The sequence below is a fragment of the Curcuma longa genome, chromosome 3, assembly GCF_044706935.1.
Source record: "Curcuma longa cultivar G26 ecotype Majalengka, Jawa Barat chromosome 3, ITB_CL_G26_1.1, whole genome shotgun sequence".
Classification (NCBI taxonomy): domain Eukaryota; kingdom Viridiplantae; phylum Streptophyta; class Magnoliopsida; order Zingiberales; family Zingiberaceae; genus Curcuma; species Curcuma longa.
The window spans coordinates 4,072,996-4,094,639 of NC_133863.1; the positions used below are offsets into that span (position 1 = coordinate 4,072,996).

A 21,644-nucleotide genomic window follows, 5' to 3' on the forward strand; every position below is an offset into this window, starting at 1 on the left:
AAATAGGCATATCCGTAAAGGAGGAAGGAAGAAGGTATTAAAATGCATGCCGAATCTTACAATCGTCACGGTCAGGTGGTATTAAAGATCGACAATGATATCAGTGATTATGAAAAATATATAAATTTTGAATAAGGTAATTTAATCTTTTTGAGTTATTGAATCACTGAATTCACAAGTTGTCTCTATGCTATATGATCTTCCATATCTTTAACTTCGCCACTCAATTCTCCATGTGCTATGATCCTCTAAGCTTTTACAAAACTCTCCACTCAAGGCATTAAGGCAAATCTACAAGACTCTCAATTCTCCATGTGCTATGATCCTCTAAGCTTTTACAAAACTCTCCACTCAAGGCATTAAGGAAAATCTACAAGACCATTGTTACGGTCGCGAAGAACATACCGAGGGTTAAAATTCAGCATTCCATCGAACTCAACTCTTGCGTTGGTCATTAGCTACCAACTCCATGGCTAGTCCGAGCCAGTCCTCGACTCGGAGCCCCTTCCCCCGACTCCCAATTCTTGAGTCCTGAGTCCTGAGTCCAAGTCCTTTTCTTCATCGGACTCGGACTGACTCTAAAAGCGCAGAGTCGCCATCTCTCAGTCTTTGAATCATAGTCCCGAGCCGAATCCCTAATCAAATTCTCCCGCAGACCGATTCCTCCTATGAATCCGAGGCCTCTTAGTCGGATCGGCGACATCGCCCTTATTCAGACTCGGTTAGGGTCTAAGTCAAATGACTTTTATGGTGCCCTGCTTTGTTACTTCCTATCATTTCTTCTAACAGCCTCATACTCCCTAATTATAGTCGTTACTTTGACACCCACATGTAAAATGACACTTCAATAGCATGTCAACGATGGGACTGTCATTCTAATCATTTCATTCTTTCTGACAAGATTATCATTAATGATGAAACATCTTCCTTAATTAGGATGAGACGTAGCGTTTAATTAAACTATGATGCCCATTTCCTATATATATAGACCACTCCTCTCCGTGATCAGATACGCATGCACGCACACGACCCACTATTTTTCTACCGTTGTTCTTCTTCTCCTTCTTCATCATCTGACTTAAGCATCGGAGTGGTTGCTCACCCTCTGACCTTCCTCCTCACAATTTTGTTGGTTGCAGGTCTTTGAGGTCCTGCCGCCCCCTCTCCACCCAACTTCATTCCACCTTGGCACAGAGGAGCTGATGATACGTCCAGAAGCGGATCTTAACAATCATAATAATCATCTATATATTCAATGCCCTAGTCCTTTAAACTCTTTTAAATGTTTACCCCTCGTTCCAGGTTGTCGAATAATTAAATAAAAGTTAATTTAGTTATTTTTTAGCTATAAGTTATTTAAGTTTTGCGAGTTTCACATGCACCTACCATCTCTACCCCATTGTGCCATCAGGAAAAGAAAGAAAGAAAAAGTTAATGCAACTTGAGGATGGTCCGAGTGGGAGATGAAGTTTGAGATTTTTATTTTAAAAATGGTAATAAAATTTAAAATTTATTTTTTTATTTTTATTTTCGAAATTAATCAGGTGGGTGGAGATTAGTAATTAATTAACAATGAAATTTAAAATTTATAGATAAACTTTTTTAATTATGAAAATTAATAGATTTTTTAATGTATTTAATGTGATATATTGAGAATTAAAAAAAAATCTATCAGAAACTATCTAACCGTTTGTAACGTCTTCTACATTTTTTTATCGTTTTAATATGTCATAAAAATGTTGAATGTGGGATCCGTGAATTTTTTTTTTTTATAGCGGAGAGGGAAAAAAAAGATGTTTTTTGACAATGACGTGAGATGCCCTAAGTTCTGTTGGACGGGTCCCAACAGAACGAACAGCTCACCATCCGCCTCATCCACCCTGTCGTCAACCGCAAGCACTACTCTCCTCCCCCACATGATCATCTATTTAATTTTATTCATTCTTTTTTTTTTCTCATCGTCTCGATGCGTCTGTACGAAGACTGCACGTTCGACAGAACCCTTCTCGCCCCAAAGAGGAAAAAAGTCCCGTGGCAAGATACTTCGGGCCACGAATGCATCGATCGGATTTGATGCGAGTTGGAGTTCGAAGGAAACTAGGAAGTGAACGAGCCCTAGCAACTCTCTTCTCTTCCTCCTCGTCTCCCTTTCGGTGATTGGCAGTGTTCGTCTATTGATTGGAACTGAAACCCTTCTCGCCCCTTGTTGGAGGCGGCGAGGCGGCTTGGATCCGAGGAAGAGATCTCTCGAGTCAGGTTTAAGGAGGTGGAATCTTGAAGAGTTCTTGACCGTTGGGCTTTTGATTGCTCGTGGAGGGCAATGTCGAGCGATCTACCGATGAATCCGGAGCTTGAAGAGATCGATGGCAAGATCCAAGACATCTTCCGAGCACTTCAGTAAGATTTGATTTACCTAGGAGTTCTTCCGCGTGATATGTTGATTCGACTTTGTTCTTGTTGTTACGTCTTTGAACTGCACATGACATGGCAATGAATGAGATTATCATATGGAAATTTGCTTCTTTCTTTGGAGTAATCGGATGGATCTATGTTTCTCTATAACTTAGTTAAAATATAAGGCACATTGAGGAATTAGTTTTATCTGGACGGACGATGATCTGTTTTGGATTATTTGTCCTTGACCAAGTGCAAACTCTAATTTCATATGTGCAGGCCAAAAGCGCGAAACAAGGGGATTCTGAGATCACTGTGGGCATGCTGGTTTTGTTTATTATGTTTTGTTTTATTTTATTTTATTTTATTTTGCAAAAAGCTTCTAAGATCATAACCAAATATTAACTATGGGGAGATCAGGATAGAGTGTATTGCCTGCTTGAGCATAAATTGGCATAGATAATATCTGGGAAAATTAGGATAGAGTTCCAATGTCAAGAAAGTTTATGCTACATTAATAGCTAAAATTATGAGTGGAGTCAATGGGCACCAAAATTCAAACTTCAAGTATGTTGGAACTCTGAAATCTCAAATCTGACAAACTATGGTAACATAACAAAGAAAAGCATAATGATATTTCAGATGACTAATAATCTAAATTCAATTTTGTTAAAATATGTTCACAGTCTAGTAGAAGTTGGTTGAAATTATGTGAACCATGTTACATACATGTAAAATATCTAATGAAATGTAACTAAACTAGTAAAATTTGTTTGGAGAAAACTTACTGTTGGTGCAGCTGCAGCACATTTATTTGAGATAATTTAGAAAAATTTCAAAAGAGTACATTTATTTGAGATAATTTAGAAAAAATTTCAAAAGAGTAAAATAATATAGTGGTAGTGGATCAACATATAAGTAAACAAATTGCAAGAATATGTAAGTTCATGCATAACTTTGGAATGTGCATTCCACAATTGATCTATTTGTCGCACTCTTTGTAGGAATTAGATCAAAGTTGTTACTGAAAAGGAATCATCCCATGCTTTTCTATTCAGGATTTTCCTTATTGTGATAGTGTGTTGTTAAACCAGAAATTTTTTCCTTAACGCTTCAAAATAATTATGATATCATATCTTAAATCCTTTTGGAGAACCTTAGATTAAATTGGTGCACATCTTATACAATATTAAATTTATAAGTGTTCAAGATTTTAGGATAAGTTGATTAGCCAGTCAACTTTGATATATATGTTTGTATGATATTTTTTTTCATCTGTATTTTTTTCTTCTTCTTAAGGGTACACATATATTTTCCTTTACTAGCCCCACATTTTTACTGCTATTGCTTGTTATAGCTTTAAGATTTTAATTAATTTACTCAGGAGTGATTTTGATTCCTTTTTCCATGTAAATTATTTTCCTTTTCATGCTTACAGCAATGGCAGGATTATACTGAATCCATCAAGCTGTCTTTGTTTGACCATTTGGGACGTCAACATGATTCTCTCGAACATTACTATATATATATATATATGAATTTGCTACGCTGCGGCCCGTATCCTGCGCGACCCGTGTGCACTCCTCCAACCCCTCGTCACTGCCGCCGCTGCCGCTTCGCCTTCCGGCCACCGTCGGCCACCGCCCCGGGCAAGATGGAAGCGCAACTCGCGAGCGCACCGCCCAGCACCGGATTCCGGCCGGATAGTGGTCGGAATCCGGCGAATTTGGCCGGAAAACCGCCGGCGCCGGGCGGTCCTTCCTCGACCGGTCTCCGGCCATGATTTGACCGGAAACCGGCCGCGATTCGGCCAACAGTGACTGCCAGCGGGATTCAGCGATTTCCAGTCGAATTCGCCGGATTCCGGCCACTATCCGGCCGGAATCCGATGCCGGGTGGTGCGCCCTCGACTGGTGCATCGAACGCGCCCGGTCCGGCGGTGGGCGGATGAGGCGGCAACGGCGGCGGGAGTGGGACGGTGCACAGGAGTCGTGGATGGGGGTGGCGAGCGGCCGATTCCGATCGAATTAGTCGGATTCCAGCCACTATTCGGCCGGAATCCGGCGCCGGGATGTGCGCCGGCGAGCTGCGCGTCCATCGGGCGTGATGCGGTAGCCGGACGGCGATGCGGCAGCGGCTAGAGCAAGGCTGGGTCGGGTGGGAGCGCACGAGGAGCGCACGAGGAGGACCGCAGGGTAGCATTTTCCTATATATATATATATATATATATATATACTTTTTAGAGTTACGGAATAATGTATTCAATAATATCCTATTCTTAATGAATAACATATTCGAGATTCCTAAAATTCTTGCTTATAAGGATTTCATGTCTTTCCATCTTAACTATCTCAATTTGATGTCTTTCCATCTTAACTATACAACAACAACAACAACCAAACCTTTATCCCATCTTAACTATTTCATAAAAAAATTTCTTGGTACTGATATTTCATATATTAAGATTTTGTTCAATTTATCTTAAAGCCTTTAATTTTTAAAGTTTTTCTCCAAATTTCAGCTTTAATTTAATCTACTTACATTTTCATTTTCTCCAAATAGTGTACTCTAAAGAAGTTTGTTTTAAACATGATTTTGCAGATCATCTAAAACTAATATGAAAAGGTAAATCTTAGAATTGATTCTTTGATGTAAACTTATAACAAAAGGAAAATTATTTGTCACACTTGAGGTCAGCTCTAACAATGTTAACAACATTTTAATACATTTTTATCATATCAATATAATTACAGGATATTTCTTTCTTTATCGAAACCCACCGCGTAGTTGTCTAAGGACTCTATCATAAAGTTTTTCTAAATCAATAAAAATTTTGTGCAAAGTCATGCTCTTTCCTCTATAATTTTCCATTGGTTGTCTTATCAAATAAATTACATCTGTAGTTGATCTTTCAAATGTGAAACCTAATTGATTTTTAGAAATGATTATCTCATCCCTTATTCTCCTCTCAATAATTCTTTCCCAAGGATTCATAGTATGACTCATCTTCTTGATACCTCTCTAATTAGAATAACATTGCACATTACTTTTAATCTTAGAGATAAGTGCTTTTTTCCCTTCATTCTTCAGGAATTTTCTTAATTGTCAAATTTTTATTGGATAACTTTGTTTACCAAATTTAAGTTTGATTTCCTAAACTCTTCGAAACTTCAATAGGAATATCATATAAACCTACACTTTTACCTGCTCCATTTATTTTTATAGCTTCTTTAATCTCACTACACCAACAATTTACTTTCCTCTTGATTTTATGTTTTGCAGGAATGGATTCCAGAAATTGGATAATATTAAAGATCCTAACAGACAGTCTAAACAGTTGGAGGAGCTTACTGGGAAGATGAGGGAATGCAAGCGGTAAGTGACTTTACCTTTCTTCTACTTTAAGATCTCATAACTGTATATATATGTGTGTGTGTGTGTGCGTGTGGTTTTAATGTTAGTGTCCTATAACTTGTTGCGTTCATGACTTATGCTCATTGACCTAGATTTCTTGCATACACATACTGTTTTTATCACCAGTAGGAACTTTTCAGAATTTAATATATTAATTTTTACAGGTTAATTAAAGAATATGATCAAGAACTTAAGAATCAAGAGAATCAAAATCCTCCAGAGGTTAATAAAAAACTCAATGAGAAGAAGCAGACCATGGTCGGTAATCTACTTCTTGTTTTTCATTTTCCCTTTTATGTTCTTTTTGCTAATTATAACTAATCAAACTTGGTTATTCCAGATCAAGGAACTTAACTCATATGTGGCCTTGAGGAAAACGTATGTTTTGGAATGTTGTTCTTGTTAATGTTACTTTCCTCCTAAATTTCATAATTTTCAATCTTCAATGTTCTCTCAACATTGTAGCCTTGAGGGAAAAACATATGTTTTGAATTTTTTCTAGTTTTTGTCTCCTTATTGCATTGCCTCACCTTATTGGATAATTAGTTAATATGCTAAGTCTTATTTATAGTTTCACTGTACTGTGCAATTACTTTTTCCTTCTCAATATGGTAAGAGTCACCATTCTTTTCTTGATTTTTTTCTTCAATCCCCAGCAAAGGAGGGTCTGTGATTGATACAGAGGGTACAATCATCCTTCTCTCATTGCCTTGTGGTGGTTGGATTCTTTTCCATGAGATTCACTTGATTGAAGTAGAGATCAAAAATAGTGCAGAATTTGCCTGAGGTACTCACAAGGCAAAGATCTAAAAAGCACCTGGTTTATGTAAGTTCTGCAAACCAAGATAAAACCATGAACACCTCTTATATGGCTTTGTAGGCAATGTAGGGTGTATTGGTAAGCTCCTCTCAAAAGATCATATTACCAAAATGAAAGGCAGGCAATGAGGCTGTGAAATTATGAGACATGTTGTTCATTGTTGATGGAACACTACTGCAGAATGTTGAGGGAACAGGAAAGTTTGAAGGCGGAGCTGAAAGCTAGCAAATTGTAGAATTCAATCTTGATCATACCTGGAAAAATTGAAAGGTTGTGGCTCATGGGAGGTTGTCGATTATGTCGAAGCTCTCATATCTCCACTTGCGGCACGAGGGATGAGAGAACCCACATCCTGCAAGTGAAAAGAAAGAAGCAAGGGTCATGACTCTGCTTGTAGACAAAGGAAGCAAGAGGAAACTCGGTTACACAGAACAAAAAATGTGAAGCAGAAGGAATAATCGAAGGAGTGGGATGATGAGTTTTGTTGACATGGACAGTCAGCAAGATCCTAACATGTGAGGATGGGGAGGATGAGTCAATGAGGTCTGCTTCTTGCCCGGTTCTCATTGGCTGGTGCTCGATGTAGACGTTGAAGATGGTGGATGCCTCGGGTTACAAGAGAGGTCATCCCTATTGGTTAGGGCTTGGGGAAACGTTCATGAGGAGAGGGATCATGATGCTCCATAAGTATATTATTTTGCTAATCAAAAAATGATAATGAACAGAGATCATTGATATATTTAGATTATTATGAATATTTAATCAAAATTTATTTAAACTGCCATTTAGGTACATTTTCAAGATTCTTTATGCAGATAAGGAATCATTTGTGTAGATTTCTTTACTGTAAATTCAAGGTACAGTATCTTTTAACTGTTAGTTGGTTTTTATTATGTGTTGAAATTGAGATGAACACCAAAGTATCAATTTTTCATTTCTTTTGCATGGAACAATATTAGATTTTATTAGAAGTAGAACCTTAAGAGCTTTTGATCCGATTCTACAATCTTAATGCATGATCCTCATCTGATAATATGCCGGAACAGGCTTGATTATTTTGATTGGTACAATAGATAGTCTCTCATTCCTTGTAATATTTGTTACTTTGTGAAAGACTTATATATGTATGGTTTAGCTACTGACTTCTCTAATCGATTTGATTTTTCTTTTCTTCTCATCTAAAATCCTCAGCTAAAATAAAACTCAGCCATTTCTGTCAAAGCATTTTTGTGAAACACCTCTTTTACTTTTTTTCATGTCCAATTTCAGAAATGCCCTGCCCAAAATAACCATTTTCTCGTGCATGTAAATTATTGTTTCTACCCTATTTATTGTCTGATGTCAAATGCTTTTTTATTTATTATTTACACCAATAATTGTAACTACAACATTATCCATATTGTATAACATTGAATCAATCTAACAGTAGCATCCTTGACATTTTCTTTTATAAAATTGATTTCTTTTCTGCACTTTGAGAGAAATGTAAACAAAGGATAATGAAATATTATTACATAGTAATCAGTAAAACATCTCTTGAATGGCAAATGGTTCCCATTGTTTCCTCATCTAAATCTATTGCTAATGAATATTAGGTACCAAAGTAGCCTCGGTAATAAAAGAGTTGAACTCTTTGATATGGGTGCTGGAACCAGTGACCCTGTAGCTGAGGACAACGTTAAGATGGCATCAGGTAATCAGTTTCTTCCTCTGAAGCATCAGGGGCACATCAACATAGTATTTATAGAGTTTTGTTTTTAGCGTCTTCAAATTATTTCTGATCCAGTATTGTCTTCAAATGATTACCCCACCCCATGAGGCTGTCCTATCTGTCGCTGACCTGTTGGCAAAAATAAATTGAAGGGAAGAGAGGATTATGGAGAATCATTTGCCCATTCACTGACTTGATACAAATTATGTATCTTTTCTTATTTATAGAAACAAAATTGACTCTTAGGTTTTGTTTATTTAGACCAAGCAAGGTTGCATGGATGACTGGAATGATAGATTTTTAAAATTCTCCATCCATCTTACTGTTTAGTTGGATGGATACCTTCTGCTTCTGGCCACCGAGCTTGGATGTTGAGCTTTGATCAACCCTTTTCTGAACAGATCATTGCCGACTGTTATCCTGTGGTGAGCCTCCAGTGGTGTCTTGGGTTGGGCAAGTGTTTCAACTGCATTTCACATCTTGAGACTTGCATGGTTCAGGCGAGACAGAACTATATTTATATCTATGTTGTTTTTTTAAATGGACTACAAAATTGGGGTTGATACGCTATAATTACTTGAATGATTTTCTCAAATATTATGTTTTCCTATTTCACTCTTTGATTCTTTTGTCTATTACTATGTGATATATTGGTTCTTGCAGAGATGTCTAATCAAGAGCTTATATATGCCGGAAGGAAGCAGATGGATGAGACTGATCAAACTATTGAACGATCAAAGATGGTGAAACACTAAACTTCACATAACTTTTCTTATCTTTTGGAATCATTTTTGATATATGGGATGTTCTTATAGGTTGTTGAGCAAACCATCGAAGTAGGTACTCAAACTGCTGCTAATCTTAAGGGCCAGGTAACTTACCTAAGATTAACATTCCTACAGAAGTCTCCTACTCATTTATCTCCGTATGAATTTAGCATGTATAAATTGTTGGCTCTAGTCCTTGTTTCTGTTTTTTAAAGAACATATGTTGTCGAAGGTATCATTTGGATGATAGGGATTTCTTTTTGGTTTAGTTTAAGAATATATTTTGTGCCTGTCATCTATAGCTCTTTTTCTTTATTGGTTTGTTATGCACTCGACCATGACTGACATGAACCAGTTCCTCACCCCTTGTTGCAATCCCTGCTTCTCATTGAAATTCGCAACATCCAACATCCAACACCCAACACCCAGGCTGTGCCTTCACACCAGCAACAATAACTATCTGACTCCATAGATTCTCCCTCATGGTTCCTTCTTGTGTGGGTTTGCCTTCACCGAACCATTTGTGTAGCCCCTTGGTGACTCTCAGTTGTGAAGGCAGCAATTAGTCTGTCAAGCCTAATGCTCATCTTGAGAAGTTGGATGAAGCCAAAGACAATTCCTCTTATTGTACCTTCAACTTCAGTGCACCCCATTCATCTACTTGAAGATCCCTAGATTGATAGTCATTGTCACCTTTTCCATTTCCTCCTCTAGCACATCCAGCTTTGGTGCACCCATGCTCGTCCTAGAAGATCTTGAGATCAGTGGTCATTGGCACCTTTTCATCATCTCTTTTTCTTTTTCTAAAAAAGGTAGTTTGTTTTTAAGAAGAAAGGACAACGAGCAGATGTGCTGAAAGAATTAAAAAGGCAAAAAAGGAGTGCTAAACAAAAAAAGGTTGGATTAAAAAAAAGAGGTGAGAATGGTAATTAAAAAAAATACATATTTGAAGAGAAATAAGCGATGCATCTATTTTCACAACCTTTAAAATTTTATCTTCTTTTCTGATCTCAAGTTGAGGTACTATTAGCTTCTGTCTCACCTTCCTTCATTAATTTTGTGTGTTTGATGTAAAATGAGATTTGTTATTTTAATTGTTTCTAACATCTCTCTACTCCCTTAGTCTTTCTTGATGCCTTCGTTTTCTAGACCAAAATGATTAAAATTTAGTTTTGAATTAAATATGCAGTATAGCATTGAAGATATGCAGAAAGTAGTTTCTTGGAAGCTGTTTTGAATGCAATATAGCTTGGGCCTTCTGTATGACCATAAGTTTTAAAAGGCTAGTAATTATGTGTTAGTTAACGAACTTGTCCCCACCTATAAATACATTTTCTACAAATGATTAATTTAGCCTAGAGTTTTACATACGGGGATCATGAAGGTTACATGATATGGCTTTAAGAACAAGCAAGTGAAGCATGGGTCAGGTCTAACTCTTAGGACTTGGGAGCACAGGATTTAAAAGTTGGAGCATGTAGAAATCTCTCTTTTTAATCTTGTATGCTGTGCATTTAATCCTGTGATTTTGTAGACAGAACAAATGGGTCGAATTGTTAATGAGCTGGACACTATCCAGTTCTCAATCAAGAAGGCTTCTCAGTTGGTGAAAGAGATTGGTAGGCAGGTTTGTTTGTAAGTTTCTGTTTTTTTCTAGCTTTCCCCCTGACCCTTCTCTAGGCTTTCATTTGTTTTTTGCTTGCCAATTGTAAATTTTCTTAGCAGTATTTCAACACAATTCAGCTTGTCTATCTTAATTGTAAATTCTTTTATTTTCAGGTTGCTACTGATAAGTGCATCATGCTCTTCCTATTTCTTATAGTTTGTGGTGTAATTGCAGTGATCATCGTGAAGGTACTTCTCACTTATTCTTATAGCATTCTCAAGCATCTTCTGGACCATATTTTCATTTATTTTGAGACTGGATTATTTCTCTTTTAAGTATATTAATGTAGTAATGAAATTTAATAGAAAATTGTGATTCATTAAACTAGATCAGTGCATTTTTTTTCAATTGAAGGGGAGTCTTGGCACAATGATAAAGTTATTATTGTGTGACCTGGAAGTCACGCGTTCGAGTCGTGGAAACAGTCTCTTGTAATGTAGGGTAAGGCTACGTAAAATAAATCCTTCCCTGGACCCCGCATTAGTGGAAACTTCGTGCATTGGACTGCCCTTTAATTCGTTTTTTTCAGTTACACAGAAGCATTGTACGTCTGCTAACTAGTTCAAGTTAATAGTCGCCATATTAACTTTGTCATCATCAAGCCATGTCAGACTCAAATATTTTATGGTTGGCTACATAAATTTTATCCTTCTATTGAATACTATGCAAGCTTATTACTAATAATATCTGTGATGGGTGATTTTTGGGTGATCTTCTAGTGTGCATGCATATTGTGCCCCTCAAACCACTTGTGGTGATGATCTAACCTTACAATATATTCAGTTAAGATAGACAATTTGACTATGGCTATCAAGCCCTAACATAATTCTCAACATTTCCATCCAGGCATGGGAGGACTTCGCATATGTTCTACTAAAACATTTGTCAATTGTGCAGTTCAAGGTTTTAATAGCACTGAAAACAGAAATAAGTTATTGTAAAAAAAATTCTTAACATTTTAATATCTCTGTTTGCATTGTGGTTTCTAGGGGTGGTCAGTATGACTTAATGGAAGGGGCATGGCATGGACAAGTTTCTATGGTCACCTAGATTTAATTATTGGATAGCAGTGGCCTTAACAATCTTTTACTCTTTTTTTTTTTTTGTTACTGATAGATTGTGCATCCGAACAACAAGAGCATTCCAGATATACCTGGATTAGCGCCCCCAGCTCCAACAGGAAGGAAACTACTGTCTGCTTAATTTCCGTCAGTATCTGTTGTGATCAAGAGATTTTTGGGTTACCTTGTCCAAAGAATGACAAAAGACGGAGAAACTGAAGTGTCATGAATGCCGTGTGATAATTCTTTTTTTCTCCTGTATATGATGTTCTCGTTATGCTCTTGTTGTCATAAATATGGTTCCTAGATTGTTTATTTTTATAGAGGTAACCTGCTATTTGCTTGGCAGATTTCCTGACACACTGCTCTCTTGAAATGTTGTTGTATTGTGATTGCTTAGAGCAGAATATTGGATCATTCTTGCTGCAGTGTGAACGTTTTCCTATCAATTCTTTCTGGATGCAATATCTTCGGCCATTTGTACATGCTTAGGCGAGAAGCCAATTGAGCTTGATATTGTTTGTGTATTCCATTGCATGCTACTGTTGATTATGCTGGTGGTTCCCTAGATTTCACGATGTCTGAGTTTGCAACTTGTGTTCTTCTTTGGGTTCGTGCATTGTCATGAGCCGTATGAAAATATGGTGCAATTTTTCTTGAAAATATTACAAATTCTTTTTGGCTTTCTTGTATTGCTGTGTAAAACTGTAATTGCCAAATTTTCAGTTCAAGGGAACTAGAAAGAAAAACCGTCGACAATCATTAGGTTCTCCTTCAAATCTAATTTGTTTATAATTAAACTAAATAATTGCGGACGATGGAAGAATTTTAGAGATTTAACTTAATGATAAAATTCACCAAAAGAAATATTAAGAAATTTATGAAGTATTGTGGGCCCTCTCCACCTTAGCTACTAGGAAATGTAAGAGCAATTAGTAGCTACAAGTATAATCTCACTGACATGAAAATTCTAGAAAGACTAAAAGACAAATCTGATACACCTTTAAAACTGCATTGGCATTCACTATTAAAGTCATCCAAACTTTGGCCTTCAGAAATTGATTAAAGACCATGCATATTCGGCTAAAGTTACACACACGCAGGGACATACAGTATGATTAGTGTCCGAATTAATCAACAGTGGGATGTGAAGGCAAAAGAGAGATTTTTCAAAGTTCTCAATTGTTTGGGCGAACGCGTAGAGGTTTGATATTTTACCAAGGAAATTAATATGAAACTAGATTACAGGCCATTATATTACACCCCACAACTAGTTCGAGCACTCGTTCCGCGACTTCATTTGGAACAGGTCTGATCGAGCCGGCTCTAATTTCTTGCACATTTGAAGTCATCGATTTGTTTTTTCTCCATATCTGAAATTTTCTCCATGACATGATAGTTATCGTGGTTTTGTTTGAGATGATTCATATTTTGGAAGAGGGAATTGGTACTTTTGAGGTTTATCTTCTCAGACAAATCGACCGTGGATCTTTGGATATCTTGGTTTTACAAAATCAAAATCATGTATGGATAATGCTCCTGAGATGGATGTTAAAAACATGTTGCGGTAAAAAGTTGATCTCTTTTGCTAAGCGAGACTTCTTCCTATGCATGCTTAAATACCAAAAGATCAGTGTCTTGAACGGTAAGCATATGCTTAAATGCCATGGAATGCTAAGTAATAAATACTCCATCTCTTTTGCCAATTGAGGCTTCTTCAGCATGCTTTTATGTTATAGAATCCTCCATCTAGGTACCTTGACATTTTGGGTTGGATTGGGCTCCTTTTGGGTGTTGATAATGGAATCTCAGATGAAAAGTATTTAATGATTGTCATTATTTGCATACTTTTGGCAGCTTAAAGCTTTTGTATATCAGTTGTTAAATTGACAGCCTTGTTTGTCTCTGATCTGGAGAGGGTCTAGTGAGGATGAATTTTAGATTTAGCTATGTCTTCACCTTTTATAGCTTGAAACTGCATCTCCATTTGTTTGCCATGCAACTTGCTAGTTGCTTCCATCATGATTTGTATAGTTGATATGCCTCCCTAATTCTTCATTGTAAATAGTTGCAAATGCTTAATACATCTAGTTTACACATATACCTCCAGTATTTTTGTCATTCTAAGAATTATGAACTTTTCTGATCTTTGTTTTTGTCCTCCATTTCAATAGGCTAAATGCTTGGAGACAGACGAAACTGTGGCTATAAAAAAGGTTCTCCAAGATAAGAGGTACAAAAACCGTGAGCTGCAGAATATGCACCTTCTTTATCATCCAGATGTTATTTCAACAAATGAGAAGGACGAACTGTATCTCAATTTGGTACTTGAATATGTACAGGAAGACTTCATAGGGTTATTAAACACTACAACAACTCAACAAGATGAACCAACGGATGCCACTGATATATGTGAAGTTCTATATGTACCAGGTGACCTTGAATTGATAGGACATTTTTTGACCACTTGAGTGATAATTAGTACAGTAGAAATCAAATGACTGCAGCAAATAATTCCATCATGTCTTGTTTAAGTACTTGAACATCTTTTACAGATGTGTGGAGCACTGGCATACGTTCATAGTATTGGGGTGTGCCACAGAGAGATTAAGCCCCACAATCTTCTGGTGTGCACTAATCCTGTCATCCTCAATCTTTGCCTTTTTGTTGTGATTCAAATCTACTTTAACAACTTAATTATGTGAAAACAGTACGAGGCTATTATTTTCTTTTTATTGCAATTTCTAAAATGATCATTTATGAATAGTATTTTTTAAATGTCTGCAAGTTTTTTCTTTTCTTTGGGTTTCTTTACTAAATGTCTGTTATCAGTATAATATGTTTGAACTACTATTAATCAGAAGTGATGCTTTATTAATCTATGCTGCTCATTCTGAATCAGGTGAATCCACATACTCATCAGCTGAAACTATGTTTAGATCCAGTGTCTAGATCTAAGATGTACTCCAATGAGATTGGTGACATAGCAAACAAGTTCACGATACCGAATGGCCTCTTAAATGGGAACAACTTATTCGCATTACTCTTTTCTTGCATCTTCACATTCTCATTCTGCATAGTGTTATACCTCGTACGTCTATTTGAATGTTCCATAATTGCTTTATAACACTGACTAGAGTCTACTTTGCCTCCAGCTTCAAACAAATAAGAATCTCATTGCAAGCCCACACTTCATTTCCTTCTATTAGTTTGAAAGAAACTAAAAATGTAAGCACTTGGGATCAAATCTAAAGAGATTTTTCAACAGCTTAACAAACTCTTTAAGATTTATTGCAGGGAATGTATGGTGCATGTCTTAGCAGCAAGATCATACCATACCGAACATACAACCATAACCTTACATACCTATCGAGCGCTTATGGATTTCATCTTTGATATTTTTCTGTGCACAGACAAACCACCCCAGCAAATCAAGTTCCTTAACCTTCTTTTGGGTTTATCTTTATTTATTTGGCACTGCCATTTGAGATTACTTTCAAATCAGTTTTGACATGCCAAAAAGTTCATAGTGGCGACGCTAGTTCAGGGAGGCAAGCACTTTCAAGAGGGAAGCAACAAACTCCATCTGGGTTTCCTCATCTATTGTCAAGAAGAGAGGAACATGGACAAACAGTGACTTTATTCTATTTTGTTCTGCAAACCTGAGAGAATGATAGTACACAAAATTGCACACGAATCGGCCAGCATCATCAGAAGGCATAACATCATATCCCATGTTTAACAATGCCTTAACAATTTCATTGACAGGAAGAGAAGTCTGCAAACAAACAAAAGGGAAGACATTAAAAGTCAATTTTATTCCCTAATAAAAATTAATCATGATTAAAAAGAAAAAGGCCAGAACATGTGCAGGAAATGGAAATTCTAAGTTAATCATGAATGTCGATCACTATCATGATGTTGGTTAACAGATAAAGTTTGCTCCACTCTTTGGTTAAGGAAAAATCGAAGTATGAGTTGGTATTTGGTTTCCAAGTAGGATTAGAAAAATACAGTTATGAAGGATCAGATGATGCTTTATATTCAAACATACTGGTTAAAAAATGTCTTGCAAAATTACTCCAGAAGCACATTACATTCTCATATTAAAAAAAAGTTGAATTCGAAATTTGATATTCAGATAGAGTATGCAGGTCGCACTTACCTAAGTAAATCATTTATTGAATAAACATGCTAATTTCTATATAAGCCTATAGAACAAAAGGCAGATGCTAAAATTCCATATGTGCTCCATGATTACGGAGGCAATAATGGTCACTCCTGTATTTGTGTAAAATAAAAGTATAGCTTTTTTGCAGTTCTTATATTTTGTGTATATATTGGAGGGATAGCCATCATGGTGGAGACAGGAAGGAAGCCCATGACCATATCAATAATTTACATAGGCCCTCCATTAAGCTAGCTAACACCTCTGTTTTCTCTAGAAGTCAGACTATGAGAAATATAAACTGTACATAATGGACTATAACCAAATATAAGGAATAAGTTGGGTGCTATATTGTGCAGGCAAGGGAAGAGAGGAATAGAAAGTTGAGAATTCGAACTATTTGTTGATTACATGAATTTTTCTTGCCATTCAACTAAGTCTAGTGATCATATATGAAATTATTCTGCGGCCATTTAAATTTCAATCCCCTTAATATTATATTGTCCTTTAGCCATATTCAATCCTAAATGATTCAACTCTTCCAACTAGAACATCTGTAGCTCTTCTCTGAAGTTGCCTTTACCTCTTTAGCTTTTAACTCTTCTATCTTCTACTAAATCTACAATAGACTATCACTGGTATGATTACTATTTTATCTTCTTAGAAGCTCCATTCTTTCATGTTTAACCATTAGCTTAATCCCTTCATTTCTCAAGTTTTCTAACATCTCGATTTTAAGTTGTTCTCTATTTAAGCTTTTTTTCCTCTCCTTGCTTTTCTGTGTAACCCAACCTTATCATTGACTTTTATGCTCCACAAGCTGAGGTGCCAAAATCTAGACCTGCAGTACTATAGCAACCTAATCTTACAAAAAAAAGTACGACACTATCCTACCCTCAATATGAGAATAATTTGTGTGTACCTGAAACATGTTGAAAATTAACATGATGATGACATGTGGTGCAGATTGAAAATTAGGTCATATATCTCTATGGCAAAGGAAGTTGAGTAATCATATTGCAAATGTATCAGAGTTGGTATAATTGCATGACCTGGATAAGGAGATATACATAGAACAACTGGAACAAATATCGTTCTCATTGTTTATAGGGATGATATCATTATTATCAGCGATAATTCTGCGAGTATCACAAGGGTGAAAGAGTACATTCACTGACACTTTGAACCAAGGATTTAGGCAATCTTAAGTATTTTTTTAGTATAGAGGTTGCCTGTCTAGAGGTTGATAGTTATATCTTGCAACAAGAATATGTACTTGATTTTTTGAAGCAAGTTGGTATGCTGTGAGCTAAGTCACTTAACACGCACATGAATAAAATTTCCAACTAATGCAAGGGTAATATGAATTACTAAAGAACCGATTCTATCATAAGTCAAGAATGCTCTAGGAAAGGATCTATTATACAGTGATTGTAGTCATCATTAATATGTAGAGTGAGCAAATATAGAATAGACAAATTGTAACGACCCGGCCCCTCGGCCCCTTGGGCGGCCCAACTAGCGGCCCAATCGGCGGTCCCTTGGGCGGCCCAACTAGCGGCCCCCTTGGCGACCCCTATGTCGTCAATCGACGACCCTCGGCCGTGTCGTTACTCACTAGGACTTTCCACCCCTGGCCAGTGGATTTTTTGCCTTCCCCAGGATTCGAACTCTAGACCTCCAGGTTAAGGTTCGAATCCTGGGGGAGGCAAAAATCCACTGGCCAGGGGTGGAAAGTCCTAGTGAGTAACGACACGGTCGAGGGTCGTCGATTGACGACATAGGGGTCGCCAAGGGGGCCGCTAGTTGGGCCGCCCAAGGGACCGCCGATTGGGCCGCCAATTGGGCCGCTAGTTGGGCCGCCCAAGGGGCCGAGGGGCCGGGTCGTTACACAAATTTTCTTATACATTGATGGTATACATCTGGATTTTGCATTCTTCCAAGAGGCAGTTTGATATCATGGAAGAGCTAAAAACAAATTCTAATGTTCAGTGGCAAGGTCAAGTTCAGAGGAAGAAACACTAGACACATGGGAGCTTATACAGATCAAACGCAGATAACAGAAATGTGCAATCTTCCTACTAAGCCAACAGAGATATATTGTGACAATAAAGATGTCATGCAGATTGTTGCCAATTTGATATTGAAGCACGAGAACATATAAACATGGACTAGGGGAAGGTGCAATCCCAAGAGATCAACACCATTCGTTAGTTCCAAAAAAAAGTTTGTAAGCTTTGCTGACCAAGTCCTTAATAAATCAGAGAATTCAATACATTTGTAATAATCTAGCATTTTAAAATATTGTTAAACTAGTTGGAGGAGCAGTGTCACAAACTTCTTTGTAAAGAGGCAAATAGACACGATACTATATCTAAAAGTTACAATAAGCTAATATACATAGGTAGGACTACCTAGGGAATAACACAAATAAATTTTCCCACTTCAATTCATTCAGAAGCGCATTATCCATCCAATCAATCATGAAATTGTTGAAACAGTATGCAATATCAACTTGGTTTATCCCCAACTAGTTGAAACATGTGCTTATGAAGACATCAAATATATTGACGTAGGTACATTCACACAGATAGAAACTATTACATTGATGATGATTTTATACAATCAAATAACTGATGGTTTAATTTGACTTAACAGAGGGGCTTCACTCATGCACAGTTATATAAAGCCATTTTGTCTGGTATCAACTGAAAAATATTTCAAATTGAATGCACTAGTACCTTAGAAGCACTCGTGATTTGTCAAAACAAAGACTATTGGATAAAATAATGCAAATAAATGAATATTTATGCCAGGGCTTGAAATTTTCATAAATATCAATCTACACACAGTTCTAGGTGAAAAATATCAGAGTGATTTAATAATGTTTCTTAAGGAAAAAGAAAATATATATTAAGAATAAACACTACTTAAATAGCTAGTCAAAAGTAATTGTTCTAAGAATGAAAGTCATTGTATACCTCTCGAACAGTTGAAAGGCTTCCATCAGAAGATATAATTGGGACTCTCTGCAAAATTAATGATAAAGGACATTCTTTCTATTTATGGAAGAGTCCTCAAAATATAATAGAAAACATATAATAGTTAAAGAAGTATGGCACATAAAACCTGAGGCTTCCATCCCTTCTCATCTTGACAGCGAAAAGTAGCTTCATTTACTGCTTGATTCTCAATAGCAAACCTCGTAGCACCACTATTAACTCCAAGATGAAGCTGATACAAATGATAATGCATTTTAGAATGCATACAGAAATAGATTAAAATGAACAGATTACGTGTTGAGAGAGTGAGAGATAGTCTGAACAGGACAAATGAATTCCAATTTCATCCAGCTTAACAATGTAATTTAGAAGCAAAATTCTATGTTTTAAGTCATCTTTGAGTTGTTATGCTTCACAATACACAATTAGATACCATATGCATATTAACTTGTAGAAAGAGAGTAATCTGAAGAAGAAAAGAGGAATCTCCTTTTGCATCCAGGTTCAACTTTGTCATGCAGTAGCCAACATTTAAGTTCCATAACTTGGTTGATTTGCTTCATAATAAAGACAATTACATATATAGTGAACAACCACTGGTTTCTTTAGATATCTAACAGATTTGATTATCAAATAAAATATATATAGACAGATATACAAATCATAAAGGGTAAAATTTAGATCTCGACTATCTTCTAAATCTTGATTTTCTTGTCCAGATAATGTCTTTGATTGTAAAATACATGCTGATTTACAATGTGCAATTGTACAATCCAAGGACAGAGAACTATCAATTTGTAAGTAGCTACCGCAGTAACCAAAATCGTTTTTCAATCTAAAAAAAAGTTAAACTGATCTAATGCCGAAAATGGCCATGCTTCATAACTGACCTAGTGCTAAAGGTGACCATGCTTCATATTTTTGGACAATTCCAACACAAATGGACAGAGTCGATTATTTTGGTAGTAACAATAGGTAATAGGTAACAAACTTAACAGAGATGAATAACTTTGTCACTGCTATTTGGTAAAAATTTTGAATCTAAGAAAACATATCGCACATATATTATGTTCCTTAACCAGACATAAAGCTATTAAAAGCATCAAAATCTCATTTTGGAATAAAAATAATGCAGGAACTTCAGTTTCAGAAATAGCAGACAAATGTGAAATTTATTCTTCCTTAGATTTCTAAAAAAACAAAGGTGATTCCAATTTACCAAGATGGTTTGCTTCATGTTCAAACTTTCATTAACTTCCCCAGAGACAGCATGCTGGAAAAATTCCAGAAGTTGAGGGAGTGCGCCCTCGCCTGCTGTTTCAAGAACATTACAGCTTCCAAGAACAAGACCTTCAGGCAATTCTTTCTTTTGCATGAACCCTTTCAGGTTTCTGACAATTGTTTCGGTGGGGTTCTCAGACACACCATGAAATTTCTTAAATCCAGTGATGTGAACAACTACTACTGAAGGCCCTTCAGAACCCATTTCCAGGAATCTTTTGGCTGAGGTTGATTGATGAAGTCTTTAATCTTCTGCCACTATGTGCAAATATTTGTTTGAAGTGATCGAGACTACCTACAAGATCAGACTATAGATAATGTGAACCAAGCAACATTTCACTTTGATTGAACACATTCCTTCTACAAACTTCATATCTAGAAACAAGATCTCATCACCTTTCTATAGAAAAATTTACTAGCTAATACAACCTAATAACAAAGCAGAAAGGAAACAAATGAAATCAAGAGAAATTTGAAGTTAACTTGAGGAGTATATTTAAACAAGTTGTGAAAAGATAAATTGAATATGCCCTAAAGAACCAAGCACATACTTTTATAAGCAATAACCAGGTAGACAAACAACGTAGTCCTCTCTTAAGAGCACTACTTTATACAAGAAATGCAGAAACAGAGCAAAAATTATCCGAAGTACCCGAAACAAGAAAAACTCTATCAGTTTTCTTCACCAATCACCAGTGTATACTCTGAGGAAAACATGTATCACAAAAGAAAGAGAGAATGGAAGAAAAAAAAAACATTACCTTCCCTCGCATAATCAACAGCTCATACTTTCACATGCTATCGCTAGTATAATATAAGAAATCGAGGTCATCAACTATTTACTTACCAATAAAACCAACCAACTAAGAAAATAAGAGGTTGGTTGTTGCACATAAAAAATCTAATAGAAAAAACTGATAAAAGAAGTTAGCAAAACAGCATGTCCATTCAGAATACAGAAGGGACAACCTATGAAAGCAATCATCAAAGTCCACGAAGAATTAGGGTATCACAGAACACGAGTTTAGAGCAAATACATAGAATCAACTTCCCCAATTTTGAGCATCGACGATCAACCCCTGAATTAAAGTTCTCACCTTTGACCGCAAGAACACAAAAGGAACGAATTTGATTTTTCTGTACAAATTGAGCTCCCCCGAAGCGAAAGCAAGGCAAGGAGACGACGTGGAAAGCGGCTTCCGCTGGCGGAGAGAAGAGGCACGAGGGGTTGGCGAAGAGATCAAAGGGACGATCGGATGAGATCAGACGGGATGAGGACGTCGGATGGCGACATTGTCAACATCTGACGTGGCGTGGCGTGTTTCGGTTGCTTTCCAGCTATGGTACCGCAATTATTAAT

At 36.6% G+C, this 21,644-nt stretch overlaps 2 protein-coding genes across 5 annotated transcripts; one reads left to right on the top strand and one right to left on the bottom strand.

The window, feature by feature from the left end:
• Positions 1 to 1,983: 1,983 nt before the first annotated feature.
• On the top strand, positions 1,984 to 12,302 carry LOC141823267 (putative plant SNARE 13). 2 transcript variants are annotated; one of them, XM_074710528.1, is made up of 10 exons: positions 1,984 to 2,397; positions 5,677 to 5,769; positions 5,973 to 6,066; positions 6,149 to 6,186; positions 8,224 to 8,321; positions 9,003 to 9,082; positions 9,155 to 9,211; positions 10,641 to 10,741; positions 10,886 to 10,960; positions 11,889 to 12,302. In XM_074710528.1, exons 1-9 carry the CDS (start codon positions 2,321 to 2,323, stop codon positions 10,926 to 10,928), a joined length of 681 nt encoding a protein of 226 aa, XP_074566629.1. In that variant the 5' UTR covers positions 1,984 to 2,320; the 3' UTR covers positions 10,929 to 10,960; positions 11,889 to 12,302. The 2 variants fall into 2 exon arrangements, with proteins under 2 accessions (XP_074566629.1, XP_074566628.1); XM_074710527.1 differs by having other exon boundaries at positions 10,641 to 10,733.
• Positions 12,303 to 15,102: 2,800 nt separating this feature from the next.
• LOC141823268 (uncharacterized) lies at positions 15,103 to 21,543 on the bottom strand. Of its 3 annotated transcripts, none has more exons than XM_074710530.1 (5): positions 21,382 to 21,543; positions 20,223 to 20,592; positions 19,131 to 19,235; positions 18,983 to 19,030; positions 15,103 to 15,611 (listed from the first exon to the last, which is right to left on the bottom strand). In XM_074710530.1, exons 2-5 carry the CDS (start codon positions 20,487 to 20,489, stop codon positions 15,372 to 15,374), a joined length of 660 nt encoding a protein of 219 aa, XP_074566631.1. In that variant the 5' UTR covers positions 20,490 to 20,592; positions 21,382 to 21,543; the 3' UTR covers positions 15,103 to 15,371. The 3 variants fall into 3 exon arrangements, with proteins under 3 accessions (XP_074566631.1, XP_074566630.1, XP_074566632.1); XM_074710529.1 differs by having other exon boundaries at positions 20,223 to 20,579; positions 21,382 to 21,542; XM_074710531.1 differs by lacking the exon at positions 21,382 to 21,543 and adding an exon at positions 21,322 to 21,350.
• Positions 21,544 to 21,644: the final 101 nt, after the last annotated feature.

Excerpts from the sequence above, each read along its gene's own strand:
- LOC141823267 (XM_074710527.1), top strand. The coding sequence starts at position 2,321 with ATGTCGAGCGATCTACCGATGAATCCGGAGCTTGAAGAGATCGATGGC. Across the intron at positions 5,770-5,972 it reads AAGATGAGGGAATGCAAGCG|GTTAATTAAAGAATATGATC; the intron begins GTAAGTGACTTT and ends TAATTTTTACAG. Across the intron at positions 8,322-9,002 it reads CAACGTTAAGATGGCATCAG|AGATGTCTAATCAAGAGCTT; the intron begins GTAATCAGTTTC and ends TGGTTCTTGCAG.
- LOC141823268 (XM_074710530.1), bottom strand. The coding sequence starts at position 20,489 with ATGGGTTCTGAAGGGCCTTCAGTAGTAGTTGTTCACATCACTGGATTT. Across the intron at positions 19,236-20,222 it reads ACATGAAGCAAACCATCTTG|CTTCATCTTGGAGTTAATAG; the intron begins GTAAATTGGAAT and ends CATTTGTATCAG. Across the intron at positions 19,031-19,130 it reads AGAAGGGATGGAAGCCTCAG|AGAGTCCCAATTATATCTTC; the intron begins GTTTTATGTGCC and ends TTAATTTTGCAG.